The 24,523-nt window shown below is 40.1% G+C and overlaps 2 protein-coding genes across 2 annotated transcripts; both read right to left on the bottom strand.

Moving 5' to 3' along the window:
* Positions 1-1,242: 1,242 nt before the first annotated feature.
* Positions 1,243-10,881, bottom strand: LOC125378855 (uncharacterized transporter slc-17.2-like). The gene is made up of 10 exons (XM_048394831.1): positions 10,792-10,881; positions 9,893-10,126; positions 9,448-9,535; positions 8,500-8,595; positions 7,873-7,997; positions 6,130-6,279; positions 5,591-5,723; positions 3,802-3,952; positions 2,671-2,761; positions 1,243-1,828 (listed from the first exon to the last, which is right to left on the bottom strand). Exons 1-10 carry the CDS (start codon positions 10,879-10,881, stop codon positions 1,598-1,600), a joined length of 1,389 nt encoding a protein of 462 aa, XP_048250788.1. The 3' UTR covers positions 1,243-1,597.
* A 779-nt stretch (positions 10,882-11,660) lies between these two features.
* Positions 11,661-23,703, bottom strand: LOC125378591 (uncharacterized transporter slc-17.2-like). Its single transcript, XM_048394205.1, has 11 exons — positions 23,619-23,703; positions 22,105-22,253; positions 21,283-21,516; positions 20,820-20,907; positions 19,489-19,584; positions 18,816-18,940; positions 17,112-17,261; positions 16,315-16,447; positions 14,609-14,759; positions 13,822-13,912; positions 11,661-13,018 (listed from the first exon to the last, which is right to left on the bottom strand). The coding sequence occupies exons 1-11, from the start codon at positions 23,674-23,676 to the stop codon at positions 12,788-12,790; spliced, it is 1,506 nt and encodes a 501-aa protein (XP_048250162.1). The 5' UTR covers positions 23,677-23,703; the 3' UTR covers positions 11,661-12,787.
* Positions 23,704-24,523: the final 820 nt, after the last annotated feature.

Raw genomic sequence — 24,523 nt, 5'->3', positions numbered from 1 at the left:
TCAGTCGCCAGAACAAAGTTCAGCTTTGAAATATGACTGCCAGAGATGGAAGGGTTTCAGAACCAAGACCTAACGCTCCAACACCCCCGAAACATTGCACGTGGAACATGAAATACCATGTGGGTTTGGGCGTCATGTTTTATCCACAGTAACATGTGAACTCTCCACTCTTGCTGTAATGCAGTATTTGTGATAAGATGGGGCATGTGTCGTCAACAATGTGATGAACGTCTAAGGGCTGTTGGCAGAGGCTATTGAAAGAGGTAGCCAGTATGTTCAATGTGTCTCAGTCTGCACATTGCAGATTTCTGTTAATGATTGCAACAATGTAAAGTTCGGGCAGACAAACGTTTTTTCAACAATCTGCATAATTGCTTTTATCAAGAATTATCTGGGGCAATTTGTTTTTCACTAACATCCCAGCAAAGCCAAATATATGTCTGATCACTCTGTACCTACATCTAAAATACATAAATATATGTCTTATCATACTGTATACCAATGTACAAATATAGTATTATGTGTCTAATCACTCTGTCCGTCCATGTACTAATATAGTACTATGTGTCTAATCACTGTTCCCCCATGTACTAATATAGTATAATGCGTCAAATCACTCTGTTCGTCCATGTACTAATATAATAGTATGTGTCTAATCACTCTGTTCGTCCATGTACTAATATAATATTATGTGTCCAATCACTCTGTTCACCCATGTACTAATATAGTATTATGTGTCAAATAACACTCTGTTCGTCCATGTACTATTATAATATTATGTGTCTAATCACTCTGTTTGTCCATGTACTAATATAATATTATGTGTCTAATCACTCTGTTTGTCCATGTACTAATATAATATTATGTGTCCAATCACTCTGTTCGTCCATGTATTAATATAATATTATGTGTCTAATCACTCTGTTCGTCCATGTACTATTATAATAGTATGTGTCTAATCACTCTGTTTGTCCATGTACTAATATAATATTATGTGTCTAATCACTCTGTTCGTCCATGTACTAATATAGTATTATGTGTCAAATAATACTCTGTTCGTCCATGTACTAATATAATATTATGTGTCCAATCACTCTGTTCATCCATGTACTGATACATCAACATATGTCTGATCATAATTGGTATTCTTTAGCTGCCGTAAAGTTATCTACGTCTGGAGGTCGATGTGGGGGCGTTTGTGTATGCATAAGAAAATAGTTGTGTAAGAAATGTGAAAAAAAATGTTTTTGGTGAAGATAAAACTTCGTGTTTATTAATCTCCAAGTCGTGCCTTGGTACATAGAAAGATATCATTTTCATTTGGATTCACGTTCTTCCTATGTGGGCCCAATATTTTCAACATGTTAACTTTACATGTTCATTAGATATACTTTCCTGCTTAACAATATAACACCTATCAATGAAGGTCATGGTGTTTTATGTGGTGGTTTCAATTCCAGGGTCCACTTGCACAGAACGTTTTTTGGAATTTATTCCCTGTAAAATTGTCTGGTTAACATATGTTCTGTATCAATGATACGGCCAATGGAGGTTCACTGTATCCGATGTTTGTGGTATACTGTTAGGCTGAAAGCTGTTACAGATGAGTTGACGTATCTGTAGTTGCCTTCTTGTCAAAAGTGTCCTTGGTATCCAGAGCTCTGTCTGCCACGTCGGGGACCTCCTGCCCTTCCCCCACGTCTACCTCCACCTGGTCCACGGCCCAGGGCTGCAGCTCCCCCCGGGCCTGGGTGCCGAACACCAAACTACCCAGGGCACAGAATCCCGCACACACGTAGAACACGTTCCGCCATTCTTCCTGGGTTTTCTGTGGGGAGAGGCAGAGTGTGTGTGAGTGAAAATAGTGTAACGCCGCGGTAAGCAATATTTCAACAGTGTACGGAACAAGAAAATTGGCTTTTGACATTGTATGGGGAATCGAACTCGTGTCTTCGGGTGAACGTTTTACCACCTAGGCTACACCAGTCAGATAGCTAACTGAGTTAATAGTAGGATGCCGACCATTTGGTAGCGGTGGTGGTGGGCTGTAGCTGAAAGAAAATCCCAGATAAACACCCCTCCCAGAATATCAAATGGCCACTATTATTATTATTATTATTATTATTATTATTATTATTATTATTATTATTATTATTAAAGGTTGGCAACATTTAGTCAGGAACAGACAAAACAGTGATCGATAGTGTGGGCACCGATTCCTGCGTCCACTCAAAAGAGTTGGGTTAACGCCGTATAACAGTATTCAGTCATATTGAGGAATGTCATCTTAATGTAAAAGGTAAGCCACAAACAGTAGACGTGGGTAGATCATTCGAGTGTGGTCATAAGTAGCTTGAGTGTGGGGTTAAACAGCTGAAGAAAATCCAAATAAGTATGAATGCGGGAACCGACTACAAGCAGATTCATTGAGGCACCACCTTTCGTTACAAGTGACATTACATCATAAGAAACAATCCCGTATATGAAATGATGACCTCGCCGTGGGAATTCCCCGTTAGAATTGGTCCTATGTCGTAGGAGGCGACTTAATGGATCGGGTGGTAAGGTTCGTTGCCTTGGTTACAGACCGCCGTCGTATAGCTATAATGGCCGAGTGCAACGTTAAACATAATATACCAAACCTAGACTGATGACAACTCTTCTACTTACGTTTGGGGTGAGGACACCGGCTAGGAGAGGCGCCACCATCCCCGGGACCGTCCCAGCAGCGTTACAAATACCGAACAGTATACCAGCGTATCTGCAACATGAATGTCGACATTGAGACACAGATACCCATATACACAAACATGAACTATGTAAGGAATGACGCTCTGATGTACGTGAAATATTGCTCAGAGAGGTGTTAAATAACAAACATACCCAAAATGTGATAAAACGACATCATTTCACTCAGTCAAAAAAATAAATATGTATGAATATATCACGGAATTTCACAGCTGTCCATGGTGGAATGAGTAACCATGGTTACGCCTATTTGACCCATATTCCGTTACTACGCCGACAGAGTACACCAACAATATGGTTGAAACACTGTGTCTTTGTTGGTAATTTAACTACTGAAAATCTACTGTATATCAGTACACTGTACAACCGCAAACTGTATATCAATATACTTATATCCGCATACTGTATATCAGTACACTGTATAACCGCAAACTGTATATCAATATACTTATATCCACAGACTGTATATCAGTACACTGTACAACCGCAAACTGTATATCAATATACTTATATCCGCACACTGTATATCAGTACACTGAATAACCGCAAACTGTATATCAATATACTTATATCCGCACACTGTATATCAGTACACTGTATAACCGCAAACTGTATATCAATATACTTATATCCGCACACTGTATATCAGTACACTGTACAACCGCAAACTGTATATCAATATACTTATATCCGCACACTGTATATCAGTACACTGTACAACCGCAAACTGTATATCAATATACTTATATCCGAAGACTATATATCAGTACACTGTATAACCGCAAACTGTATATCAATATACTTATATCTGCACTCTGTATATCAGTACACTGTATGATCTCATATCAGTGACATATCTACATCAGTATTCAGTGACACCACAGCAGATAAACAAGGCCAACCAAAGAGTTGAAAAATTGACATCTCATGATCTATAGTCTTAACGATGATAACATCTTTTGTATAACCATCCGACACATTTTTTAAAACAAGATGAAACACATCAAAAACTTAATTTCCCCATCATGAATTAACAAGATAAAGAAACCCTACCTTGGAGCGAAGTCGACAGTGTTGACAATGTAGCCAGCAGATGCCATCCCAACAAACCACATGGCTATCGTCAACAAAACTACAGCGACGTAGCGGTTCTCCACGTTCACAAACCCTGTCCCGATCAGACACGTACCTGCCCCCACGAAGGCTGAAATAAAACCTAATTTGTGATATAAAATGATAGATTTGGTAGACAAACATGAGCAGTGCAACATTGTCTGCAGCTCATATTCCCTATATCTCGCTTTCTATAAATCGCATTTTTGCTAACATTTCACTTTGCCTTCCAATCATTTTGCCAACATTTCCTTTTGCCTTCCGATGATGTTGACACATTTCAGTATGCCTTCCGCTCATTTTGCCAACATTTTAGTTTGCCTTCCACTCATTTTGCCTACATTTCACTTTGCCTTCCGCTCATTTTGCCAACATTTCACTTTGCCTTCCGATGATGTTGCCACATTTCACTTAGCCTTCCACTCATGTTGCCTACATTTCACTTTGTCATCCCCTCATTTTGACAATATTTCATTTTGCTATCCACTCATTTTGCCTGCATTCACTTTGCCGTCAAGTCATTTTGCCTACATTTCATTTTGCCTTCCGATGATGTTGCCACATTTCACTTTGCCTTCCGCTCACGTTGCCTACATTTCACTTTGTCATCCCCTCATTTTGCCAACATTTCATTTTGCCTTCCGATGATGTTGCCACATTTCACTTTGCCTTCCACTCATGTTGCCTACATTTCACTTTGCCTTCCGCTCATTTTGCCTACATTTCATTTTGCCTTCCGGTGATGTTGCCACATTTCACTTTGCCCTCCGCTCATGTTTCCTACATTTCACTTTGCCTTCCGCTCATTTTGCCAACATTCTACTTTGCCTTCCGCTCATTTTGCCAACATTTCATTTTGCCTTCCGATGATGTTGCCACATTTCACTTTGCCTTCCGCTCATGTTGCCTACATTTCACTTTGTCATCCCCCCATATTGACAATATTTCACTTTGCTATCCACTCATTTTGCCTGCATTCACTTTGCCGTCCACTCATTTTGCCTTCATTTCACTTTACCTTCCTAAATTTTGCGTACATTTCCCTATCCCTTTCATCATTTTGCCTTCATCGCATTTGCCCACACCTTATTTTGCCTTCATTTCATTTTGCATACATATCATCTTGCCAACATCTCATTTGGACTACAATTCGCATGCCTCCCGCTCACACTACCTTAAGTGTGCTTGACCAGTGGAATAGTGAACTAATCACAAGCTCTGTGAAACACAGGTCATTTGTAACAACATTTTAGAGTAATCACGGCGAGAATAATTTGGGGCTTCACTTTACTCATATTCAGAATAAAACCCACGCCGTCCGGTACGATGACACGCAATCTACAAAGGGACAGAGCCTCACAACGCGATCTATCGTCTCCTGCCACTAGCATAGGTTGCTGAGGACCTATTCTAAGTAGAAGTCTAATGTGAATAATATTATTGTTAAAAGTCATTGATCAAAATAAATGCAATAGGGAAGAACAGTACACATGACCCGATAATGTTCAAATAAATCACAAAATAAAATTTGCAAAAATGAACTATCAGTACTCAATGCAAGTGTTAAAACATGTGTAAAACTTTATCGGTTTTCTCCATGTTAATAGTGTCCTCATCTCAACCACCTGCACTATTAAAGAATTACGTCCAGCGATTGACTGAAATTTTGCGACGATCTGTAAATCTGGTTTAACCTTGCAAGGATGTAAAGTTATCTACTGGTACAGACCGATGATCTGGAAGATCCTCCGTGTGGCCGTTGTGCTGAGGCAATTCCTTGACCGAATGTAGTCGGCCACCTGTCCAGACAACATTCCGGACACGGCCTGGCTCACGTAGGGAATGGACGACAGCAAGCCGTTCTTTTGAAGAAAATCAATCCATTTACATACATTTACAAAAATATCCACGATGGACACATTGCACACATATAGCAACGCTGATTATATTAAAACTAACATTAAAAGTGAGTGACTGCGTGACAGTTATATCTCGTTTCAGCCTTTTCGTTCAATATCGGGTCAACTTTCTATCCGAGTGGAGAATCGACCCCGGGTCTTCCTGTGACAAGTGAACACTTTAACCACTAGGCTTCCCCAGCGCCCTCAGCCGGTCGGAATTCAGAACAAAAAATAAGGTTTTCTTAAGGTTGAAGCTTTATCTCATGTTCAATACCTATTGTACCAAAACAATCATTTTAAATTTTTTATTTGTTTCTAGTCCATCTGTATCGAAATACCAATTAGTCGAACGTATTTACATACGCACCTCTGCTATGTTGAAATCCAGCACTTCTTTAAGGAATGTTGGTATGTTGGTCAGTAGTGTATATGTTATCCAGTTAGAACACACTTGTGCAGTTAGACACGCCCACAGCGCCGGTGACTTCAGCAGGGCGGCCCATGGGGTCGAGAACGTCTAGATAACAACGTTAATATGTCATGTGTTAACTAATAAAGACATCACTCCAATCTGTTGATTCCGGGGGAAAATGAACGAGCTCCGAATGGGTGAGTTGATTCTACTTCCAGAATCAACGGGTCCGTGTGATTTTTTCGAATTAAATCGGTATGGTTGATAAATGATTTCTCTATAATTTTGCATAATGACCTATAGTTGCTTCAGTTGTACTTGTTTTGAAATGCACTTTCAGAATGGCCAGCGAATTCCTGGCTTTTAAACCATCATGATGACGTCATGCTATTGTTGTTGCAATTGATTCCAAGTCAAGTAGAACTGAGACGCAAATATAAGGTATTCTGCAAACTTATAGAGAAATAATATATCAACATAAAACTCCCGGAATCAACATATACTCATGATTTCTCCATTACAGAATCAGCCATAAAATGGTTTATGTTTTAGAGAGGCCTCGATTCTGTTGATTTCGAAAGTAGAATCAACTTGCCTCATCGGGGACCAATTATTCTACTCCCGGAATCAACATATACTCGTGATTTCTCCATTACAGAATCAGCTGCAACAATAATCGCTTGACGTCATCACAATGGTTCAATTCACAGTTAATACTTATAAATGTAAACCGTACGTGGAGGTAGAATAAATGACCAGTCCCAAAGAGAATGTTTAGTAAGGACACAGTTAGAGAAGACACAGTTAAACGTGTATCAGAACGTGCATTAACAAGGGAATATAATCTAAAAAGTCTGGAATGATTTAGCAGGTCCTTTTTGCCTCAGCACCAAGGCAGTGTGCTTGGCTCCATTTGAATTTTGTTGACATATGTAAACCTTGAGATAAGGGACCTATGGGTGAACAGTCACAATTAGACTTCTCATTATATTTTAAAACTACAGTATCTTAGGAACACAAAAATACATTTCACATTTATTTTTATTACAGAGATACATAGCATCAAACATTTGGACTCGATTTACTGCAAAATCTTCAAGACTGTTTATGTAATATATGTTTTTTTTCAGATGTAATGTTAGATTTATTGAACGAAGACATGTATGCTGAAATGTTTTGAAATAATGTTTATATTACATTACGAAGAAACGAGAGAGAAATAAGATATGTTTGTACATTCTGCACACATGGCTATACTTACGGAGGTGTTTCTTAATGACGTCACAACACAATTGTATCCTAGCACCCATTATGTCTTTTTTCTGCTGGTAGGTCACATATATATTTTTATGATGCGATTACCTTATTTCTGTGACTCAATGTGAGTCTAACTTATGGGGGAAATGAAAAACACAAGTATAATAATAAAACAAACACATTAAATGGATGGATATCTTGTGTAGTAACGTAATGAGTTATGTTTACGCCGTTTCTAGTGATACCACTGCTATATCACAGCTGGGGACACACAGAAAGGGCTTGAAAACTTGTACCCATTTGGAGAATGAACCCGATTCTTCCGTGTGACAAGGAAAGGCTTCGACCATTAGGTTATGAATCACATTTAGTAGTATTGAATTTGTGTCTTTAAAAAAATATATTACACATTTAAATCATGTAGATATAAAAGGACGATACCTGTTGTTTTTCCCCTATACTTGTGATGATATAGTTCCTCTCTCTCTTGGTGATACGAGGGTGTTGAGCCGGTGTGCTGGCGACCGTTATATACCACAGCCCGCACCATAACAACGATATTCCACCTGTTGACGGGAAATAAACAATGTTGTTGGGTGATATCAAACTAGTTCTGAGGAGATAAAATTTATTGATTGCAAAGATTGAACAATTTCCTTGCTTCCTCTTGGCAAATGTGAAGGCCCTACATACGGATTGTATGCCCAAAACAAAAATATATTAGTAGGCATAATTAGGAGTACATTTATGATGCCTGACACTTTTTTGTGTAAATAAGTGAGTCAGTCAGCCAGTGAGCTTGGTTTTACCATGCTTTGAACAATATTCCAGTAATATCACAGGGCATCAGCTTATTCTTTGGTAGGTACCTAAGTTAATACTGTCATTAAATAGTTATTGTGGTCATATCTACAGTACAAAGTATGTTTCACGAACAAAATTGATTATCCGTTATAACAAGGACGGATATGAGGAACACACTTAAAACAAGTTGTATGTGAAGAATAATCGGTTGAATTGTGAATGAATATTTCCACTTAAGAATCGGATTGTGTATATCTTAATTACCTGTAACATAGAAGATGGATCCCCATCCATTATCGAAGCCATATATGCACATGAACCCCGATATAGCGAACGTTGCTATGCTACCAAACTGAGTTCCTGGAATGTAGGAAATTAATAACAATATTACAATAATGACCAAAAGGCTTCCTCTTCTATCTGTGGCAAAAATTTCAGTCAGTCCATAAACAAACTTGATTTCAAGATTGGCAATTATAAAACTATTCAAGCAATTCTTTTTACAAACATCATTTCTCAGTGACTTTTCATGCATATACATTGGAAGTGAACCGAACTGACAAATCATCACAACATTTACTTCGATTCGCTGATAGATGTTGTACGTAAGTAATTTCATTGGCGGTGGAAATATTTTGTAAATAAGTCTGTAATAACAGTCAGTTGCTGCAAATGATTAACTTTTTGGTAAAAGTGATGTGCTTTTGTGTTCAGATTTATACAGCCTTTGGGCGGCGGCAATTGGTTTTGTACCAGAGTTATCTGTCCTTGTATCCATGAATTAGTTGTGGACAGGGTCACTTTGGGGTCTGTTTCCAAGATGGCGGGCCTTCCGGTCTTGGTTCATGAACCGGAACCAGAAGTGCCCCCACGACAAGATGGCGGCACGTCCGGTCACGTGTCCGGATGAGCCGTCATCTTGACGGAATCTCACGGGAAGTGACGAGATCTCACCCACTGAGATACCAAGCGGCAGTTGTACGCCGTGCACCTGTTACTCGTTGCTGCTGCCACTGATTTGACCCATTATTGAAGTTTTTATTTGTAAACCTCGCAAGACGGGTCAGATGAACGATGTTGCGCTTTGGTTTGGGCTTGGGTTTGCACAGGCGACAACACGACAATGTCCTTTCTATAATGGTTCTATAGAGATGCGCATAAAATCTGTGAAAAAGATTTCATCAGAAATATAAACCTTCAAATCCGATTTACCTGAATAACAGACAGCAGTGAGTTTTGTCCTCTCTAATGGCGGCGCCCATCGGCCCCAAAGGTATTGTAGAGATGGAAACAAGACTCCCTGGGGAGAGTGCAGTAAACGTAATGTCAACAAAAGTGATATATTGTCTTTTGGATGACACCACATGCGGTATCACGTTCTGAAGAGAAATATACCGAAGGTCATCAAACAAACATCTTTCATTGGACAAGCATCTTGTCATGTGCTTCAGCGCTGGTTAAGAGTAACACTGATTGAATTGTTCGACTGGTTTGTTGTTCAAGCCTCATTATAACTGAAATAATTGTTTTGGATATCGCTTTGCACCATTCCATCAGTGAATTTGTCATTCTCGGCAATAATTGCGATAATGGAAAACTAACATGCAAATTACAAAGTATATGGCATGTAAATTTTCAGCTTGGTAGTCATCTCTACCTGGCACACTCCAAGAATCACGCGCAGCACATACACCAGGTAGATGGAAGTCCGGGCGCCGATTGGTAGAAGCAGTGTAACGATCGAGCCAATCAGCATCCCGATAAACATTACGTACTTCCCGCCATATCTAGTCGCCAGTATTCCCGCGGGAATCTGTGTCAATATGTAGCCGTAGAAAAACGAGCTGAGGATTCCAGACTGCTCTCCCTTGGACCAGTTAAACTCGGCATGCTGGAAATATAACGCAAGTATTTGAATAGATAGTGGAATGTTAACATGTATGATTCACATATATAAGATTGATGCAATACTTAGACGAGTTAGGACACTTAGAGGAAGCCATCGAGCGATAAGCAAGGCTGGAAGACATAAAGTAACACGTGATTTAATTACGTCACAGTGGAACTCGCATTCTACACACGACACCATTTACAACTATCGGCATATGACTTATGTGTAGAAAAGCCCATTCATGCTAAAACAAATAGCAAGATGATGTCAGTCTCGTTTGGGGGATTAAGCAGCACTTGGAATGGTGCTAAATATGTACCTTTTCGGATAACTTTTTAAGATAGACTTAATTTAAGAGCGTAAGTAGATTGTTTGAAGGATTGGTACACTTCAAGAACGATAACTTCTGTTTTTTACTCAATGAGAGCTAGTCAGTAAGGAAGCGGGCACACGGATGGCCCAGTCTGAAAAGGTCTGAAATATATCACGACCAAGCGATTTCAAGGTTTCTCAAAGCCTGCTGATCCTGGATAATGAAACCGGAGGTTGATAGTGTGAAGATCGAGCCACGTCTTAGCAGGATACGAAGAGATACATGATCAGCCACTTTTGACATTTGAAGATACGTAACATTGCGATGGTAATGAGGTGGTTGGAAACTGTACCTCCGCTGTCGACGACGTGGAATTGGTGTCGGTGTCGTTGACCATGCACACGATGCCGACGCTGAGGTTGGCACGGGCGGCGTATAGCATGATACACCCGAGCCAGCCAACGTAGGCCAGCAGCCATCGTTGTGAACACAAGCAAGATACTACAAAGGAATACAAACGCGTATTCAATTTTTGGAGGAAAAGAGGGTGAACTCTTTAAATGGGGTGTGGCGTGCACTTTTAATATAAACATTCTTGCACTAAATTCGGGAAACAATTTGAGTTTTTTAGCCAATACACATACATACATACATACATACATACATAGACTCTATAAGTGCAATAATCTTGAACACCATACTTTCAATATACATTATTAAACATTTCATACCATTGCGTTTGTCTTGTCAACAGAGCTTAACACTTCCTGCATTAAGTGAAACTTGTTAATCCGGACCCCACTAATCCAGAAATGCCCCTTCCCGGATAAATAATGTTGGCAACATATACTCACCAAAACAAGTTGAGGGTCATTAAAATATATATGATAATGATCAGTCGCCAGAACAGAGTTCAGCTTTGAAAAATGACTGCCAGAGTAGAAGGGTTTCAGAACCAAAACCTAACGCTCCAACACCCCCGAAACATTGCACATGGAACATGAAATTCCATGTGGGTTTGGGCGTCATGTTTTATCCACAGTAACATGTGAACTCTCGAATCTTGCTGTAATGCAGTATTTGTGATAAGATTGGGAATGTGTCGTCAACAATGTGATGAAAGTCTAAGGGCTGTTGGCAGAGGCTATTGAAAGAGGTAGCCAATATGTTCAATGTGTCTCAGTCTGCAACTTGCAGATTTCTGCAGACACAAAATGTTAATGATTGGCCCCGCACACGTTGCCCAAGGTCAGACAGCAAACTTTCAGGATCGATTAACCAGAATCCAGGCTTCAAGAAATCAGCCCATCAAATCTGTGTTTACTCGTCTGCATGTAGTTAATCTTCATGCTCGGCTACCATGTGTTGTTCCACCGTTAACAAGTGAACACATTCTAGCCATACGCCAATAGTGTTTAGAACGTAAGACAATGCCGAAGGTCTCGTTTAATGTTTTCGGAGAAGTTCAAAAATACTTCTGGACTCTCTGTATAAGCGTGGACGTGTTTGGTGGTGTACTAATGAACGTCAAGCACGTATTATGACTGACTACCTCCAGCCTGAATATGTTTTCAAGAAAAATACATTGCAACAATGTAATGTTTGTCGCAGACAAATGTTTTTTCAACAATCTGCATAATTGCTTTTGTCAAGAATTATCTGAGCAATTTATGTTTTTCGCTAACATCCCAGCAAAGCCAAATATATGTCTGATCACTCTGTACCTACATCTAAAATACATAAATATATGTCTAATCAAACCGAATGCACATGTACTATTATAATATTATATGTCCAATCACTCTGTCCATCCATGTACTAATATCGTATTATGTGTCTAATCACTCTGTTCATCCATGTACTAATACATCAACATATGGCTGTTCATAATTTGTTTTCTTTAGCTGCCGTAAAGTTATCTACGTTTGGACGTCGATGTGGGGGCGTATGTGTATGCATAAGAAAAGAATTGTGTAAGAAATGTGGAAAAAAATTGTTTTGGTGAAGATAATACTTCGTGTTTATTAATGTCCAAGTCGTGATTTGGTACATTGAAAGATATTACTTTCATTTGGATTAACGTTCTTCCTATTTGGGCCCAATATTTTCAACATGTTAACTTTACATGTTCATTAGAGATACTTTTCTGCTTAACAATATAACACCTATCAATGAATGTCATGGTGTTTTATGTGGTGGTTTCCATTCCAGGTTCCACTTGCACAGAACGTCTTTCGGAATTCATTCCCTGTAAAATTGTCTGGTTAACATATGATCTGTATCAATGATACGGCTAAAGGAGGTTCACTGTATCCGATGTATGTGGTATTCTGTTAGGCTGAAAACTGTTACAGTTGATTTGACGTATCTGTAATTGCCTTCTTGTCAAAAGTTTCCTTGGTATCCAGAGCCCTGTCTGACACGTCGGGGATCTCCTGCCCCTCCCCCACGTCTACCTCCACCTTGTCCATGGCCCAGGGCTGCAGCTCCCCCCGGGCCTGGGTGCCGAACACCAAACTTCCCAGGACACAGAATCCCGCACACACGTAGAACACGTTCCGCCATTCTTCCTGGGTTTTCTGTGGGGAGAGGCAGAGTGTGTGTGAGTGAAAATAGTGTAACGCCGCGGTAAGCAATATTTCAACAGTGTACGGAACAAGAAAAGGGGCTTTTGACATCGTATGGGGAATCGAACTCGGGTCTTCGGGTGAACGTTTTACCAACTAGGCTACACCAGTCAGATAGCTAACGGAGTGAATAGTAGGGGGCCGACCATTTCATATTATGGTGGTGGTGGGCTGTAGCTGAAAGAAAATCCCAGATACACACCCCTCCCAGAATATCAAATGGCCACTATTATCATTATTAAAGGTTGGCAACATTTAGGCAGGAACTGACAAAACTGTGATCGATAGTGTGAGCACCGATTCATGCGTCCACGTGAAAGAGTTGGGTTAACGCCGTATAACAGTATTCAGTCATATTGAGAAATGTCATCTTAATGTAAAAGGTAAGCTTCAAACAGTAGACGTGGGTAGATCATTTGAATGTGATCATAAGTAGCTTGAGTGTGGGGTTAAACAGCTGAAGAAAATCCAAATAAGTATGAATGCGGGAACCGACTACAAGCAGATTCATTGAGTCGCCACCAATCGTTACAAGTGACATTACATCATATGAAACAATCCCGTATATGAAATGATGACGTCACTGTTGGAATTCCGCGTTAGAATTTGTCCTGTGTCGTAGGAGGCGACTTAATGGATCGGGTGGTTATGTTTGTTGCCTTGGTTACAGACCGCTGTCGTATGGCTGTGAAACCAGAGAGCAACGTTGAACAAAACGAACAAAGAACTTAACCCATAACGACTCTTCTACTTACGTTTGGGGTGAGGGCACCGGCTAGGAGTGGTGACACCATCCCCGGGACCGTCGCAGCAGCGTTACAAATACCGAACAGTATACCAGCGTATCTGCAACATGAATGTCGACATTGAGACACAGATACCCATATAAACGAACATGAACTATGTGAGGAAATGACGCTCTGATATACGTGTATATTGCTCAGAGAGGTGTTAGATAACAAACATTCCCAGAAAGTGATAAAACGACATCATTTCATTCAGTTAAGAGGATATATTTTTGAATATATCACGGAATTTCACAGCTGTCCATGGCGGAATGAGTAACCATGGTTACGCCTATTTGAGCCATATTCCGTTACAGGGTACACCAACAATTTGGTTGACACACTATGTCTATGTTGATAATTTAACTACTGCATATCCGTACACGTAATATCATTATTCTGAATATCCGCACACTGTATATCAGTACACTGTACAACCGCAAACTGTATATCAATATACTTATATCCGCACACTGTATAACCGCAAACTGTATATCAATATACCTTTATCCGCACACTGTATATCGGTACACTGTATGATCTCATATCAGTGACATATCTACATCAGTATTCAGTGACACCAACGCAGATAAACAAGGCCAACCAAAGAGTTGAAAAATTGACATCTCATGATCTATAGTCTTAACGATGATAATATCTTTTGTATAAGCATCCGACACATTTTTAAAAACAAGATGGAACAACACATTAAAAACTGAATTTCCCATCTTGAATTAAAAAGATGAAGTAACCCTACCTTGGAGCGAAGTCGACAGTGTTGACAGTGTAGCCAGCAGATCCCATCCCAACAAACCACATAGCTATCGTTAACAAAACTACAGCGACATAGCGGTTCTCCACGCTCACAAACCCTGTCCCGATCAGACACGCACCTGCCCCCACGAAGGCTGAAATAAAACCTAATTTTGTAATACATGTTTCTTTGTCTTTCCCTCATTTTGCCTACATTTCACTTTGCCGTCCACTCATTGTGCCTACATTTCACTTTGCCGTCCACTCATTTTGCCTACATTTCACTTTTCCGTCCACTCATTTTGCCTACATTTCACTTTTCCGTCCAATCATTTTGCCAACATTTCACTTTGCCGTCCACTCATTTTGCCTACATTTCACTTTGCCGTCCACTCATTTTGCCTACATTTCACTTAGCCGTCCACTCATTTTCGCTACATTTCACTTTGCCGTCCACTCATTTTGCCTACATTTCACTTTGCCGTCCAATCATTTTGCCAACATTTCACTTAGCCGTCCACTCATTATGCCTACATTGCACTTTGCCGTCCAATCATTTTGCCTACATTTCACTTTGCCGTCCACTCATTTTGCCTACATTTCACTTTGCCGTCCAATCATTTTGCCAACATTTAACTTAGCCGTCCACTCATTATGCCTACATTGCACTTTGCCGTCCAATCATTTTGCCTACATTTCACTTTGCCGTCCACTCATTTTGCCTACATTTCACTTTGCCGTCCAATCATTTTGCCAACATTTAACTTAGCCGTCCACTCATTATGCCTACATTGCACTTTGCCGTCCAATCATTTTGCCTACATTGCACTTTGCCGTCCACTCATTTTGCCTACATTTCACTTTGCCGTCCAATCATTTTGCCAACATTTCACTTTGCCGTCCACTCATTTGGCCTACATTTCACTTAGCCGTCCACTCATTTGGCCTACATTTCACTTTGCCGTCCACTCATATTGCCGACATGTCACTCTGTTTTCTCTCATTTTGCCCACATCTCATTAAGACTAGATTACATTTCGCCTTCCGCTCATTTTGATAACATTTCACTTGGCCTTCATCTCGTTTGCTCACACCTTATTTTGCCTTCATTTCATATTGTATACATATCATCTTGCCAACATCTCATTTGGACTACAATTCGCTTCCCACCCGCTTACACTACCTTAAGTGTGCTTGACCAGAGAATAGTGAACTAATCACAAGCTCTGTGAGACACAGGTCATTTGTAACAACATTTTAGAGTAATCACGGCGAGAATAATTTGGAGCTTCACTTTACTCATATTCAGAATAAAACCCACGCCGTCCAGCACGATGACACGCAATCTACAAAGCGACCGAGCCTCACAACGCGATCTATCGTCTCCTGCCACTAGCATAGGTTGCTGGGGACCTATTCTAAGTAGTAGTCTAATGTGAATAAATATTGTATTAAGTCATTGATCAAAATAAATGCAATGGGGGAGAACAGTACACATGACCCGATTATGATAAAATAAATCACAAAATAAAATTTGCAGTACTCAATGTAAGTGTTAAAATATGTGTAAAACTTTGTCGGTTTTCTCCATGCTAATAGTGTCCTCAACCACCTGCACTATTAAAGAATTACGTCCAGCGAATGACTGAAATTTTGCGTCGATCCGTATATCTGGTTTAACCTTGCAAGGATGTAAAGTTATCTACAGACCGATGATCTGGAAGATCCTCCGTGTGGCCGTTGTGCTGAGGTATTTCCTTGACCGGATGTAGTCGGCCACTTGACCAGACAACATTCCGGACACGGCCTGGCTCACGTAGGGAATGGACGACAGCAAGCCGTTCTTTTGAAGAAAATCAATCGATTTAAATACATTTACAAAAATATCCATGATGGACACATTGCACACATATAGCAACGCTGATTATTTTAAAACTAACATTAAAAGTGAGTGACTGTATGACAATTATATCTCGTTGAAGCCTTTTCGTTCATTGACGGGTCGACTTTGTATACGAGTGGAAAATCGACCCTGGGTCTTCCTGTGACAAGCGAACACTTTAGACCCGTGATGATTCCGGGGTAGAATAGGTCTTGCACAACCCATACTTGCCGTAAAAGTCGACTAAGATTGTCGTAAAAGGCGAATAACGAGATCGGGTGCTCAGGCTCGCTGACTTGATTGATCCCAATTGCGTGGATCGATACTCATGATGTCAATTACTGGATTGTCTGGTCCAGACTCGATTATTGTACAGACCGCCGTCATATAGCTGGAATATTGCTGAGTGCGGCGTTAAACAACAAACAAACACTTTAACCACTAGAGGCTTCTCCAGCGCCCTCAGCCGGTATGAATTCAGAACAACAAATAAGGTTTTCTTAAGGTTGAAGTTTTATCTCATGTTCAATACCTGATATAGCAAAACAATCATTTTAAAAATATTATTTGTTTCTAGTCCACCTGTATCGAAATACCATTTAGTCGAACGTGATTACATACGCACCTCTGCTATGTCGAAATCCAGCACTTCTTTAAGGAATGTTGGTATGTTGGTCAGTAGTGTGTATGTTATCCAGTTAGAACACACTTGTGCAGTTAGACACGCCCACAGCGCCGGTGACTTCAGCAGGGCGGCCCATGGGGTCGAGAACGTCTGGATAACAACGTTAATATGTCATGTGTTAACTAGTAAAGACATCACTCCAATCTGTTGATTCCGGGGGAAAATGAACGAGCTCCGAATGGTTGAGTTGATTCTACTTCCAGAATCAACGGGTCCGTGTGATTTTTTCGAATTAAATCGTTATGGTTGATAATGATTTTTCTATAATTTTGCATAATGACCTATAGTTGCTTCAGTTGTACTTGTTTGGAAATGCACTTTCAGAATGGCCAGCGAATTCCTGGCTCTTAAACGATTATGATGCCGTCATGCTATTGTTGTTGCAATTAATTCCAAGTCAAGTAGAGGTGACGAAAATATAAGGTATTCTGCAAACTTATAGAGAAATTATACACCAACCATAAAATGGTTTATGTTTTAGAGAGGCCTCGATTCTGTTGATTTCAAAGTAGAATCAACTTGCCTCATCGGGGTCCAATTATTCTACTTCCGGAATCAACATGTACTCATGATTTCTCCATTACAGAATCAGCTGCAACAATAATCGCTTGACGTCATCACAATGGTTTAATTCACAGTTAATACTTATAAATGTGAGCCGTACGTGGAGGTAGAATAAATGACCAGTCCCAAAGAGTATGTTTAGTAAGGATACAGTTAGAGAAGACACAGTGAAAACGTGTATCAGAACGTGCATTAAAAAGGGAATCTAATCTAAAAAATCTGGAATGATTTAGCAGGTGTTTTTTGCCTCAGCCCCAAGGCAGTGTCCTTGGCTCCATTTGAATTTTGTTTTTTATTTTGTTGACATATGTGACCAACCATGAGATAAGGTATCTTATGGGTGATCAATCACAATTAGACTTCTCATTATATTTTAAAACTACAGTATCTTAGGAACACAAAAATACATTTCACATTTATATTTATTACAGAGATACATAGCATCAAACATTTGGACTCGTTTTACTGCAAAATATTCAGACTTATAACTGTTTATGTAATAATTGCATTTTTTAAGTAATGTTAGATTAGTTGAACGTTGACATGTATGCTGAAATGTTTTGAAATAATGTTTTTATTGCATTACGAACAAACGAGAGAAATGTAAGATATTTTTGTACATGGCGATATTTACGGAGGTGTTTCTCAATGACGTCACAATACAATTGTATCCTAACACCATAATGTCCCTTTTCTCCTGGTGGGTCACATATATATTTATTTTTATAATGAGATTACTCATTGTTAGCCTTAATTAATTCGGGGGGGGGGGGGGGGGGGGGGGGGAGAAAACCACAAGTATAATAATACAACAAACACATTAAATGGATGGATATCTTGTGTAGTAACGTAATGAGTTATGTTTACGCCGTTTCTAGTGATACAACTGCTATATCACAGCTGGGTACACACAGAAAGGGCTTGAAAACTTGTACCCATTTGGAGAATGAACCCGATTCTTCCGTGTGATAAGGAAAGGCTTCGACCATAAGGTTATGAATCACATTTAGTAGTATTTAAGTTGTGTCTTTATAAGAATGTGTAACACATTTAAATCATGTAGACATAAAAGGACGATACCTGTTGTTTTTCCCCTATACTGGTGATGATATAGTTCCTCTCTCTCTTGGTGATACGAGGGTGCTGAGCCGGTGTGCTGACGACCGTAAAATACCACAGCCCGCACCATAACAACGATATACCACCTGTTAGTAGGAGATAAACAATGTTGTTCTAAAGTGGGTGATATCAACTAGTTCTGAGGAGATAACATTCATTGATTGCAAAGATTGAACAATTTCCTTGCTTGCTCTTGGCAAATGTGAAGGCCCTTCATACGGATTGTATGTCCAAAACAACAATATATCACTAGGCATAATTAGGAGAACCTTTATGATGCCGGAGACATCATCATTTATGTGTAAATGGGTGAATCAGTCAGTCAGTGAGCTTGGTTCAACCATGCTTTGAACAATATTCCAGTAATATCACGGCGCATCAGCTTATTCTGTGGTACCTTAATTAATACTGTCATTAAATATTTATTGTGGTCATATCTACAGTACAAAGTATGTCTCACGAACAAAATTGATTATAGGTTATAACAAGGACGGATATTAGGAACACTCCGTTATAACAAGTTGTATGTAAGGAATAATCGTTTCTAACAAATAACATATAAGGAATAATCGGTTGAATTGTGAATGAAATTAATGTTTCCACTTTAGACTCGGAATATGTATATCTGAATTACCTGTAACATAGAAGATGGATCCCCATCCATTATCAAAGCCATATATGCACATGAACCCCGATATAGCGAACGTTGCTATGCTACCAAACTGAGTTCCTGGAATGTAGAATATTAACAACAATATTACAATAATGCCAAAAAGGCTTCCTCTTCTATCTGTGGCAAATATTCCAATCAGTCCATAAACAAGCTAGATTTCAAGATTGGTAATAATAAAACTATTCAAGCAATTAGTTTTACAAACATCATTTCTCAGTGACTTTTCATGCATATACATTGGAAGTGAACCGAACTGACAAATCATCACAACATTTACTTCGATTCGTTGACAGGTGGTGTATGTAAGTAATTTCATTGGCGGTGGAAATATTTTGTAAATAAGTCTGTAATAACAGTCAGTAGCTGCAAATGATTGACTTATTGGTAAAAGTGATGTGCTGTTGTGTTCAGATTTATACAGTGTTTGGGCGGCGGCAAGTGGTTTTGTACCAGAGTTATCTGTCTTTGTATCCATGAATGAGTAGTGTACAGGGTCACTATGCATTCGTGACCAAATCGTGTTATTCCGAGACAAGCCAAATTGCGACTCGTGCCCCTCTTAGCGTCTTTGCGCAAACGGGCATACCTAAAACAATTGTCAACTCGCTGCGTAATGGTTATATATATTATAAAAAAATTAGATGCAATTCAAAGCACATTTGGACATGCGGAATTATAAGTATGATTGAACACATTTAACTGTGTCTTGGGTATATTTTAAGATGCAAGACATATGTAAAATCAAACATTTTTTCTGAGGAATTCTTTGTCGAAGAACTTGAAATCATACGCGCATTCGTATTTTCGCACATAACATTCATCGATATGGGGACGTGTCTCCTTGCAGGTTGCAGAAAGGGGCGAGTGGTGACGAATGGGTCAGTATGGGGTCTTTTTCCAAGATGGCGGCATTTCCAGTCCTGGTTCAAGCTGGGATACACCTGAACCGGAAGTGCCACCACGGCAAGATGGCGGCACGTCCGGTCATGTGTCCGGATGAACCGTCATCTTGACGGGATCTCACAGGAAGTTACGAGATCTCACCCACTGAGATACCAAGCCGCAGTTGTCCGCCGTGCACCTGTTACTCGTTCCCGCTGCCACTGATTTGACCCATTATTGAAGTTTTTATTTGTAAACCTCGAACACGGGTCAGATGAACGATGTTGCTCTTTTGTTTGGGCTTGGGTTTGCACAGGCGACAACACGGCAATGTCCTTTCTATAATGGTTCCATAGATATGCGCATAAAATCTGTGAAAAAGATTTCATCAGAAATATAAACTGATTTACCTGAATAACAGACAGCAGTGAGTTTTGTCCTCTCTAATGGCGGCGCCCATCGTCCCCAAAGGGATTGTAGAGATGGAAACAAGACTCCCTGGGGAGAGTACAGTAAACGTTATGTCAACAAAAGTGATATATGTGATGATAAAGTGATGTCATCTTGTGGATGACATGACATCCAGTGTCGCGTTCTGAAGAGAAATACATCGAAGGTCATCAAACGACGATCTTTCATTGGACAAGCATCTTGTCATGTGCTTCAGCGCTGGTAAAGAGTAACACTGATGGAATTGTGCGACTGGTTTGTTGTTCTAGCCTCATTATAACTGAAATAATTGTTTTGGATATCGCTCTGCACCATTCCATCAGTGAATTTGTCATTCTCGGCAATAATTGCGATAATGGAAAACTAACATGCAAATTACAAAATATATGGCATGTAAATTTTCAGTTTGACAATCATCTCTACCTGGCACACTCCAAGAATCACGCGCAGCACATACACCAGGTAGATGGAAGTCCGGGCGCCGATTGGTAGAAGCAGTGAAACGATCGAGCCAATCAGCATCCCGATAAACATGACGTGCTTCCCGCCATATCTAGTCGCCAGTATTCCCGCGGGAATCTGTGTCAGTATGTAGCCGTAGAAATACGAGCTGAGGATTCCAGATTGCTCTCCCTTGGACCAGTAGAACTCGGCATGCTGGAAATATAACGTGCAAGTATTTGAATAAATAGTGGCATGTTAACATTTGTGATTCAATTATATAAAATTGAAGCGATACTAAGACGAGGTAGGACACTTAAAGGAAGCCATCGTGCGATAAGCAAGGCTGGAAGACATGAAGTAACACGTGATTTAATTATTGGAATGGGTGCTCAATGTGTACCTTTACTGAATACACAGTTTCCCGTGATAACTTTTTAAGACAGGCTTAGATTAAGAGCGTAATTAGATTGATTGAAGGATTTTTACACTTCAAGAACGATAACTTCTGTTTCTTACTCAATGAGAGCTAGATTGTAGGCAACCGGGGACACGGATGGCCGATTCGTCAAGAGAGCTGCAATTCGCCGTGCAGTGATGCGTCCTTTTGGGCATACCAGAAATATATCACGACAAAGCGATTTCAAAGTTTCTCAAAGCATGCCAATCCAGAGAAATGAAACCGGAGACTGATACTATGAACGCGTAGCCACGTCTTAGCAGGATAGGAAGAGATACAAGATCAGCCACGTTTGACCACGATACGTAACATTGCGATGATAATGAGGTGGTTGGAAACTGTACCTCTGATATCGACGACGTGGAATTGATGTCGGTGTCGTTGACCATGCACACGATGGCGACGCTGAGGTTGGCACGGGCGGCGTACAGCATGATACATCCGAACCAGCCAACGTAGGCCAGCAACCATCGTTGTGAACACAAGCAAGATACTACAAAGGAATACAAACGCGTATTCAATTTTTGGAAGGAAAGAGGGTGAACACTTTCTTTAAAAGGGGTGTGGCGTGCATTATAATATAAATATTCTTGCACTAAATTCGGGAAACCATTTGAGTTTGTTAGCCAATATATTGTTAATAATATTTAATGTCACCAAAGGATTCAGTGTTATGTTTTGTGAAGAAGCATTTAGCAATACTCCAGTAACATCACGGCTGGGTTTTACATATGTGGTTAATCGAGCCCGTTCCTTAGGCGAGACGAGAGAACGCTTGAACCACGAGGCTACCCCACCGACCTTAATGTTTTGCATATGTCAACATGATTTGAGTGCTTCAAAATGGGGAGGGTGCGCACCTGTCTGGATGCGGGTATAAAATATTAATGATAAATTTGTTTTATGTCACTAACTGTCACCTACTGTCACTAACTAATTGATATTGCTGACTGTGGCGAAAACAACAATCATTGGTTGCATGGGGATTGCACGACTCTTGCTCCTGTTGGATTAGGGATGCAGCATTCAATGTCTTAGTAAAAGGTTGTTATGGTAGACATGAGAACACTTTCCAATTTGACGCATAAGTAACAAAGTTATATCCGATGCAATTCCCTATTTTGACTTGCACCATATGTAACATGCTTTTTCAGGTTAACATCTGTGTTGCCTTTGCATGTATTTGTGACGAGTGCCTTCCAGTGGGGCAGGATACGCTCACCTTTTCGCGAACACCTGGAATGATCGCTATTTGATATTGATTAGTAAACATATGCTTATGACGTAGTCGGGATTTTAATGTTTGGGAAAGTGGTTTGTCGCTTTTATCACCCTAGTGCATGGATATTGTTCACCAGAAGAGTAATTACACTTACTGTTGAGTTATAGCAATAGCATAATGCGTTCTTCATTACTTGAGACGAACGCTTATACCAATAATCATAATTATAATCACATTGTAACTACACGATCAGACGCCATTATGGGTGAGTGAATGAGTATGGTTTTACGCCGCTTTTAGCAATATTCCCGCAATATCACGGCGGTTGACACCAGAAATGGGGTTTACACATTGTACCCATGTCGGGATTCGAAGCCGGGTCTTCGCCGTGACGATCGAACGCTTTAACCATGAGCCAACCCGACCGCCCCGACGCCTGTATGGGAGTTATGGTGGTCGTTTACAATTTATTACTGGTGCATACAACCATACGCACGCACGCACGCACGCACGCACGCACGCACACACACACACCTCTATAAGTGCAATAATCTTGAACATACATTATTAAACATTTCATCTGAAAACAAGACGAAAGCATTACGTTTGTCATAACAATGAGCATGTTATACCTACATGAGAATGCTACAGGGGATTTCTCATCTCTCGATGCTGGCTTCTCCGAACTCGACATGTTGTATATATTCACATATCATGTACATGCATGTGGCCAATATTGGCCTGGTCACTGCGAGTCCCCGTGCTGAGAACAGACAAAGTCCGCCTGCATCTCACCATCTCTAGATACAAAAAAATGAATGGTGTTGGCGATCATACACTGAAGCAGATACACGATTAGCCTGTGGACATTTTCAGAGTAAGGCGGCCCATATAAAATAATGAAGACGATATTCCAGTAACTCAATATTTTTATTATTTATCCTTTGCATCTGATAAACAAGTAAACACAGACCGCAAAAGAAAGTATACACCCATGTTTGATGGTGGCTAAAATGTGAAAATCCAATTTTCAAGTGAATGCTTTCTTTTGCCCGGCAGTTTAATTTATCGTTAATCGAGTAATTCTGGAATCAATGACATGGTGTGACTTGTTGCCAACAGAGCTTAACACTTCCTGCATTAAGTGCAATTTGTTAATCCGGACCCCACTTATCCAGAAATGCCCCTTCCCGGATAAATAATGTTGGCAACATAATGATACTCTCCAAAACAAGATGAGGGTCTTTGAAATATATATGATAATGATCAGTCGCCAGAACAAAGTTCAGCTTTGAAATATGACTGCCAAAGATGGAAGGGTTTCAGAACCAAGACCTAACGCTCCAACACCCCCGAAACATTGCACATGGAACATGAAATACCATGTGGGTTTGGGCGTCATGTTTTATCCACAGTAACATGTGAACTCTCCACTCTTGCTGTAATGCAGTATTTGTGATAAGATGGGGCATGTGTCGTCAACAATGTGATGAACGTCTAAGGGCTGTTTGCAGAGGCTATTGAAAGAGGTAGCCAGTATG

Source organism: Haliotis rufescens, unplaced genomic scaffold, assembly GCF_023055435.1.
Source record: "Haliotis rufescens isolate VD_foot unplaced genomic scaffold, xgHalRufe1.0.p SCAF_13, whole genome shotgun sequence".
NCBI lineage: Eukaryota > Metazoa > Mollusca > Gastropoda > Lepetellida > Haliotidae > Haliotis > Haliotis rufescens.
Note: the sequence above shows the minus strand (reverse complement) of the source record. Positions and strands in the feature narration are given on the sequence as shown.

What these genes read in the sequence shown, in the direction of transcription:
- LOC125378855 (XM_048394831.1), bottom strand. Translation starts at nt 10,881, where the DNA reads ATGCTATACGCCGCCCGTGCCAACCTCAGCGTCGGCATCGTGTGCATG. An exon ending in ATCCATCTTCTATGTTACAG is followed by an intron (nt 7,998 to 8,499) that starts GTAATTAAGATA and finishes TCCCGTCAACAG; the next exon opens with GTGGAATATCGTTGTTATGG. An exon ending in GAGGATCTTCCAGATCATCG is followed by an intron (nt 3,953 to 5,590) that starts GTCTGTACCAGT and finishes GTTTTATTTCAG; the next exon opens with CCTTCGTGGGGGCAGGTACG.
- LOC125378591 (XM_048394205.1), bottom strand. Translation starts at nt 23,676, where the DNA reads ATGTCGAGTTCGGAGAAGCCAGCATCGAGAGATGAGAAATCCCCTGTA. An exon ending in ATCCCCTGTAGCATTCTCAT is followed by an intron (nt 22,254 to 23,618) that starts GTAGGTATAACA and finishes ATTCCTTTGTAG; the next exon opens with TATCTTGCTTGTGTTCACAA. An exon ending in CCGGTGCCCTCACCCCAAAC is followed by an intron (nt 13,019 to 13,821) that starts GTAAGTAGAAGA and finishes CTCTCCCCACAG; the next exon opens with AAAACCCAGGAAGAATGGCG.